Source organism: Argentina anserina, chromosome 6, assembly GCF_933775445.1.
Source record: "Argentina anserina chromosome 6, drPotAnse1.1, whole genome shotgun sequence".
In the NCBI taxonomy this organism is placed as follows: Eukaryota; Viridiplantae; Streptophyta; class Magnoliopsida; order Rosales; family Rosaceae; genus Argentina; species Argentina anserina.
The window spans coordinates 3635178-3644039 of NC_065877.1; the positions used below are offsets into that span (position 1 = coordinate 3635178).

General features: G+C 36.2%; 1 protein-coding gene across 1 annotated transcript; it reads left to right on the forward strand.

The window, feature by feature from the left end:
* The first annotated feature begins 7702 nt into the window (after positions 1-7702).
* LOC126800983 (uncharacterized) lies at positions 7703-8254 on the forward strand. The gene has a single exon (XM_050528414.1). It carries the CDS (start codon positions 7703-7705, stop codon positions 8252-8254), a length of 552 nt encoding a protein of 183 aa, XP_050384371.1.
* The last annotated feature ends 608 nt before the right edge of the window (positions 8255-8862 follow it).

The following is an 8862-nucleotide window of genomic DNA, read 5'->3' on the forward strand; positions in this document are numbered from 1 at the left end:
CATTTTCTATCTGATCGATTGAAATAGCAGACAAGGAAGGACCACTCAATTCAAAGAGTTAGTGTACAGATGGTAGTTCTAATTGGTAAAATCAGTTGGGTGTTCAAAGCTTGCATGCATTTGTACCTAGTTTCAAATCTCTATTTAGTGCAGGTTTTGGAGAAAACATTACAACCTTCAATACTACATCATACAATAACACTAGGAAAATACATTAGTTGTTTTACTATTAGTAGCTTGGTTTTTTTTTTGTAAGCATAGAGATGACCAACATCCTCATACGAAAATTTATTGAAACTAAAAAGGATACAAAAAGGAATAAAGAATAACAAACACAATTATCCTTCAACCAACTAAGAAACAATTAACGAAAAACGAAAATTAAGAAATTCTAATCGATCACTATTATAATGACTCACTAGAAAATCTGAAACTGAATCTCACCAAGTAAAACTATCTGAAGAAACACCGAAATTAGCAATAGCATCAGCATCAACATCAGCAGCTTGATTGCCCTCACGAAAAATATGGCTCGATCTAAAATGCATTTGGGAGATTCGATGCAAGCAATTAGACCACTCCACACGAAGACTCTAAAGAACTAGATGATGAAATTGTAGATAAAAAAGAATAAGAGAAAAGTCTACCTCTAACCATATAAGGTTTGAACTCGAGTTGGTGAGATATCAATGGAGGCTGGAGACCCTGTTACTGAACTCTGTGTCAAAGAAAGATATTTTAGGTAAAGCTACATGATCTAGCTACTACAGCTCTGTTGCAATCACACTGCTGTAAAATAGATTTTGATCAAAAGGAAATTACTAGCATTATATCTTCAATTTAACTTTCTACGTGATCACTTGTGGCAGGATATGGAAACCTATCATTGTGAAGAGCCATACGAAACGCAAGCCACAAACGACAACGTACTAGTGAATAAGAAAGGCATATGAATAAACTTAATAGGTAGCAAAATGAATAAGAAAAGGCATATGAATAAACTTAATAGCCAATTTGCTACCGTAACTTGGAGACTATTACATGTTTTGCAAGGTTAAATATATATATATATATACGGGGATTTTCAGGTGCGGAGGTTCGTACTTTTACCTTAGCTTAAGGTACGGATTTTCATTTTTTATCAACTGTTCGATCGAGTTTTCACATCTCCACCGTCCAATCCTTAGGTAATAACGTAGAGACCACTTTTGTACAATGTCAGCCAATTTGGTAATAGTTAAGGTATCTAATTAAGTTAAACCAATGAATGGATTAAATCTGCCGAACTTGAACCGTTCATGTGTACAATAGAAAAACGCAGTTTTGAGTGACTTAACGATTACCAAATTGGTTGAAAATTGACATAGGTGATCTATACGTTATAACCTAAGGACTGGACGGTGAGATGTGAAAACTCGATCGGAAAGTTGGCAAAAAATGAAAATCCGTACCTTAAGCTAAAGTATGGACCTCCCCACCTGAAAAGGCATATATATTATATATATATTCAGAGGGAATAAAAAATTCAGCTTACAAGAACTAAGTTGGTTTCAAGATGGAACATCAGTTCCAGAAACAGAAAGTGAGGAACAAATGTAGACAACAAACTCCGTTGTTGTAAAGACACCCCAGCAGAGATTATTACTGGCTATGACACTGGGGATAGAGCATCTTTGTCATCCAAAATGGAGAAAACTGAGAAAATCTATCAAACAAAGTTATATTGATAACTATCCTAAATATACTAGGAGTCTCTAATCTATGTGAAAACTGGCAAAAATCCAACAGTTACTTGAGAGTTGAGATAGATATACACAAACATGGCAATTAGATATTCTGCTTAAAAAGACATAACCAATGCAATGTACTTAACTTTTGAAATAACAAACATGGCAACACTTGAACTTCTGAAACGACAAACACAGCAATATTAAGATTCAAGTAATAAGGTCTATTCAGATATCAGCTTTTCAGAGTTGAGACCATACGAAAAACTTATGATGGACAAAAAAGAGAACTGCCATCTTAATCCCTATTGACCCAGCATATTCACCTTGTTGAATATATATTTCCTAAATAAAGTTGGATAGCCTGCCCCAAACGCATTCTGAAGTTCATCATGATGTACACATTCTTGACATACAACAACCGCACCCGTCTGGCTATCCAGCTTGCATATATCTTCATCACCCTCTTCAAAGCCTGAACATTTCAGGGCATGAAAAACCCAAAGCTGTTTGCATCCCCGAACTATTGTGAGAAGACTATCCTTTTCGACGGTGCACCTGTACACTACTATGTTATGAATGTGTGGCAGATATTTTACAATCGCCAATGCCTCGGCTGGATGAAGATGGACTATTGCAAGCCTTAACTGCCTAAAATTCTTGCAGTGAGTGCCAATCTGCACAATAATTCTCTCCAAGACATTATAGCAGCTCGGACTTTCCTTAGTCAACAAGTCCTTAAAATAATTACTGAAGTACATTGTACTGCTTATCACAGTGTTTTCCAAGATGCCCCCCAAACTCAAGCACTCCAAAGCCTTCCACTTCCCAATCACTTCCGGGAGAATCTGCGAATGCTTGAAAATCACCAGATCATCCTCAAACTCCAAGTGTGTGAGCAGAGGACACGCGTTTGCGACACATCTCAGTGCTGCTTCTGTTATTAACATGGGTAGCTTGAGTTTAGTAGCCTTCCCTTGGCTCCGATCAACCACCAACTTCACAAACGCAGTTATCGAAAATCGGCTCTGATCAATTCCATATTGATCCACAAACTTATCATAAAATGCGCCGAAACTTTGAGGATACATATCGATTTCTTCAACAGTATTAACTAACAAAGGATAGGGTTTATGTTCAGGAAAGGAAAGACATGTCCAGCATATAGAACTGAGACTAGCCTTGTGCCATGACTTACAGACAAAAGGGATCGCCAGAAACAGTGGTTCCATTCCGGCTTTGTTGAACGCATTTGCTAAGCAATCCATGTCCATCTCCTCCCATCTTCGTCTTTCATCCTTCTTCTTATGCTGTGCTTCTTCTTTGACCAATCTCGCCTTCTTCAAAACGGCACCGTCCGTCGACATCGCAATAGCAACAGACGAAACCCTAAATTTTGGCCCCAAATTCTCTCTCTCGACCTTAATAGCTACAGAGAACTGAGAAAGGAAGGAAATCAAGAGGCAATGTGATGGCACAGATTTCAAGAGTATAAAAAGTGGAGGGGAATCGGATTGGGCTTATTGGGCTCATATATTTTGGGCTTGGATCCCCACTATCTCTCACATTTTCTTGGTATTTAGTTACAAGGTGTACATGAAGACCGATGATCATATCATGTCACTCTTCGTTTCATGACTTTCATCAATATTAGCGTTAACTTCATTGGCTACATGTCTGAAATCACATATGACATGTTTCTGTCATGCAGACTTTTAATTTGTATGGGAAGCATGTTTTCAATATCTTCCCTATATTTTCATTTCAGAAATCACATATTATCAAATTGGACTTTACGTAGAATATATATATTCAGTTGTTTATAAATTTGATGATAAAAATGCTCTAAATGTGCTTATTTCCAATTTCTCAACAGAATGGAAGACAACCAGATTCTGGAAATACATAAAAAGTTGATAATTCAATCAATCTTTTTGTAAACGAAAATGTCCTAGTTTTCTATAAAGTTGGGGTGTACATAATAATCCTGCAGATATGAATGTGAATTCTAATTTACATGATTGTATTGATGAAGAAAATGTGTTCAGAAAGCTTCCATGTGCACAGACTAGCTCATTTCATCTATTGAAAATCTTACACAAGAAAATGAAGGAGAAATTACAGTTTCCGATAACAAATTGAAGGCCAAAAACGTTAATGAGAGATGCCTGGCCATTATTGAGTGAGGGCAACGAACATTACAAGCACATCCAAGATCATTAGTACCACAGAACTAAACTAATTAAATATGGTATAATATATGATGATACTAAATCAAACAAATAAAGTAAATACAAAGATGAAGTGGAGATATTGCCAGCCAGGTTTTTATCTAGAAATGACCCGAAGAAGGCTCTGAGGAAAGTGGACAATGTTCAAACAGCTGTAGGCTTTTCATGATAATTCTTTCTTGGTTCTTCCGGCTCATCTTTCTCTACGCTTCAACAGAAAGAGTGCAGCTTACCTACAGCACGAAGCAAGGAGTTTCGCAACCCGCTCTAATTTCTATAACTTGTGATCCTAACTTAATTACTGGTCTGATTAGAAGGCTTTTCAAGATAGAAGACATGATATGCAAGACAAGGGTACGTATGGACAACTTAATTAGTTGCAAGCTGATAATAAAAGAAATAAATCTAGAGGGATGAGCTAGGCCTAGTGACAGTAGTGAGCTATATATGAAAGCAGCTGGTTTGATGGTGTAATCAGGACAAGAACAAGAAGCAAGGTAATGGAAGAGCAAAGATAACAGATGGTGTTAGATTAGAGAAAATGATGGAAAATGGTGAAGAAGGAGATGACGAATAGAATATACAAAATTACAATGGTAATTATCACAGTTTCTTGATAATAAATAGGAAGTGGAACACAAAAGATACACATAGTTGATGTAGATGGATAGGCTGAACCGCTGAAGGAAAACAATGAGCTGTGTATAAAAGGGTTGAGATAACAAGGAGAAGATTTTTAAATCTCAAAGCGCAACTGGAATTTCATTCACAAGGGACATATGTTCAATAGTACGTTATAACTTACAAGCAGGTTGTGGTTGGCAAAGGAAACTCTATATTTGGCGGTCAAAGTTTCCTGCACGTTTGTGTACCTTCTATGTTTTCTTTATATGCAGACAATGTTATGGCTAATAAGAACCAGATTGACCACGTACCGAAACTGATGTATAAACTTGAAGTGGCATTTGGTTAAGAAACAGCTAGTTCCCAAAGAAATTAAGATGCAAAGAAAATAGTACTAAATGAATATCTTGATGAAAACTAATTAACCATGAAAATTACAAGCATTATTTGCCGCTATACTTTAACAACCTGAATTCGACCTGGTAAGATCTCATTTTTGGAGGGAAAAAGGAACTTAGCATTGTGCGATGATCTTCAAAATGCAAACTATCGATCATTGTGAACATATGATATGTATCAATTATAGCTTCGATTTTCATATTAGCATGTTGTCACCACAGTTTGAATCAGTAATACCAAAGAATACAAGAGATGTACGTAACTTCTATACACCTCTAAGTAGTACTAAAGACAATAGTACTACTTAGAGGCTTAGAGCTGTGACTGACATTGTTCTTCACTCTTGTTGCGTGCTATGACTGTTATCATGGAGATAAAACCTCTCATGTGATTCGAATTGTACAAATTTTTATTGAATTCAAGTGGAATATAGGTTTCTTTTTTAGCATGGGATCTAACACAACTTGAACCTAATGCATTATCATGTTTCCCCTACAAATCGGAAGCAGGGCGGAACCACCTTATAGCATGAAGGAGTCCGGACCCCCTTGCGTTTGTGAACTTTGCACTTCATCACTATATATATCTCGTAAAATTATATGAAATTTGGTCTATATGCAACTACGACCCCCCTCCCCCTCCCCCATCAGTATTAGCAACAAGAAAGAGAGAAAATAAACATACAATTGATATTTGTAATACTAATGTGCACCGTACCAATGATACTAATTTATATTTTATAATATGAAATTTCGAAATGTTGTTAGATTTTAAATATTTCGTAATTCGTCGTCTTAGATATTTAGATTATTCAATTATTTTATTTTATGATATTCAAAATGTAAGTTTTACATACTAAAGTTATATTAACACCGATACTCTAAACTCATATATTTGGACATGGACCCCTCTCAAATCTAAATTCTGGTTCCGCCCTTGATCGGAAGTATATCCAACGTTGGATCTTCTGGTTTTATCTGTCTCGACCAGTTGTGTGTCTTTTCTTTCCGGCAACTAAAGAGGTGGCCAATGAACCTGAAGGCGTCGCCCACTTCGATATCCACAGCCTAAATTACTGTAACTTGTGATCCTAACTTAATGAGTGATCCATATATACTGCTTTCCTAGAGGATAAGTATAATTTCTAGGACATGACTAAGAAAAATCAATTTCATGCTGAAGATATACGGTTGTGGAGACTTATTCAGCTATAACAGCATTTACTTTAGTGGTGACATGAGAAGATCTGGAATTAAGCAACTAACTATGTGTAGATAACAGAACAACGAGGGAATGAATTATTTAAAAAAAAAAGATGGAATAAAGAAATAGGATATCTTCAAATGGTTGAAGAAGAAAAAAAAACAGAAGGTGGAGGTTTGATAGTTGAGAAAATATTCAAGTAGAATATTTGGACAAATTTCTGATCGAGTCAAAAAATCAAAGATTTGATTTCTGATCCAGTTCTCTATGCATGTACCAGTTTTACCATCTGCCAAAGCTATAAAATATTAAAATTTAGTAATTTACTTGTGCTGTTTGTCTTATATTCCTGTTACTGCAAGGACTACCTGTGAAGTGTAACATGCAGTGAATGTGATTCACCTTACCTGTGGAGTGCTTCAAATCTACACCATTGCCATGTGCACTGACCTAATTATGTACAAGTTCAATGCCAACTGACCTAATTCGACCAAAACACACCTAATAAGTACCCTTCTTAGTAAGATATACTGAAAACAAGATCTTGGATATTTGATCTCTTGCTCTGCCCGGCACGTACGTACCGGATTATTATACTAACTGATATCGGCACTGAGCTCGCAATGTGACATAGAATTATGAATAGGACTAAAATTTCCATTGCCCTTGGTGGATTTTCTAATTGATCTTGTTGTGTTCTGTAAAAATCAAGTAACTTTTTTATTTTGTAATGTGGATGAGTTCAACTTTTGATGTTTGAAAGCAGATTGAGTTATGGTCTACTGGTCTTCTAAGACGGTACATGTATAGCGCATATTGATATATAACGTATGCCATGTTTTTCTGGATATGATCACGAATGCCATGTTGATTCGAGTTTTGTACCATAGTTTGTCAAGCTGCTTGTTTATTTGAGACTACGAAATAGCTATTGTAGATATATACATTAATTGTTTCAAAAACCCTACTGTTATAACAACTAATGTAACATCTATATGAAATTAATGTGTAGGAGTGACATGCATGATATGAATTCCAGATCGTATATGTTAGAACCATTTCCACTGAGGACTAGTCTAGAGGATTCTCAAAGAAATAACTTTGGTGAAAATTTGGTGTGTGAAGTTTGGACCGATACAAGAAAATTTTGAATCAAGAAGTATATGTACAATATTGCATACAAATTGAATGTTTAATTGGATCTGTATATGCTATAAATGACCAGTCATGCATAAATGGATTTTGTACCATGCACATATTGAACTATTGAAGTTTGCATGCATATATGCTATGAATGCATGCATGATGAGATTTGAATGCCATTAGTCCATTCGATCGAAATTCGTGGCCATTAATCCATTTGATCTATATATTGAATTTTAGCCTACATATAGCTATAAATGCATGCATGCAATCCAAGTATGATGATATTTGAATCGTAGGAACCAGGAAGTACTACACGATCGAAGTCTTATATATAGATACATTTCTTGCTAGCTTCTCATACTGATAAGATCAATGGCTCCTGCTTATAAGGTCAGCTTTGTGCCCTTACTAGTGTTTGTGTTCCTGATTATCAATATCCACCCATCAAAGGCTCAAAACACACAACAACTGATTGAGAAGATATGCAGATCCATGGAGGTGTATGGTTTTTGCAAACAAACTTTCGACGAGAACCTGAAGTCCCCAAATGCCGATATTGTTGCCATAACCCAAATAACCGTAGAGCGAGCTACAGATAACGCAACCAAAACCCATGATTTCATCAGGCAAACTCTTGAAAGTACAACTGACCCTGCAGTGAAGAGTGCTCTTACCGTCTGCGAGAATGTTTATGCTCTCCTCATGCAGTCATTTGACTCGGCGGCTGTCTCATTTTTCCAGAAGGACTACACCAGTGTGGAGAAAAATGAGCGGGGTACAGCGAAAGCAGAAGCCAGCTGCGAGCGGATACTCCATACTCCGCCGAATGATCTAACACTTCTGGACGACAGAAACAGGCAGATGCGGATTCTCATTGCCATGGCTGTAACTTCAGTGACAGAACTCCTTGGTACCAAGGCTTAGCGTGCATCGATCTCGAACTTTCAATGCAGAAAGAGTAAACGCGTATCTGGATCGATCACTATGTAATAGGACTACGTACTCCGACCAAAAAAAATAAAAAAGTAATAGGACTAGTGGACTATAAGATATTGCATTTGCATTCCCAAACGTTTAATATAATAAGGTGATTTACAACAGTCCCAACAGTATATATGAAATGAAAACTGGACTATCCTTTCAATTCTTGTTAGCGAGGTAAATTTTTTAAGGATTCGCAGTTAAAATTAAATGAAACTTCTAATGTGCAGTTGATGTCTCGATTTGATATCACTCTTTCATTTGACGTTCATATATCAAGGGCCCTTTTTTCCTCTTGCTGCTTGGCAAATTATATATTTCCTTTTGCGATCAGGCTAATTTAAATTTAGAGTGCGGCTATTACCACCCCACAGTTTATTTTGTTCACTTCACATTCTCTTTATATCTCAATTTTATTTTATTTCCTCCGGATTTACTTTGTTCACCTCAATTCAATACCTAAAATACCATTTTTGAATAATACTTTGTTCGCCCATTTGTCACTTTTTTAATTCCATATTTATTTTAATAATCGCTAATAAGAAAAGATC

Excerpts from the sequence above, each read along its gene's own strand:
- LOC126800983 (XM_050528414.1), top strand. The coding sequence starts at position 7,703 with ATGGCTCCTGCTTATAAGGTCAGCTTTGTGCCCTTACTAGTGTTTGTG.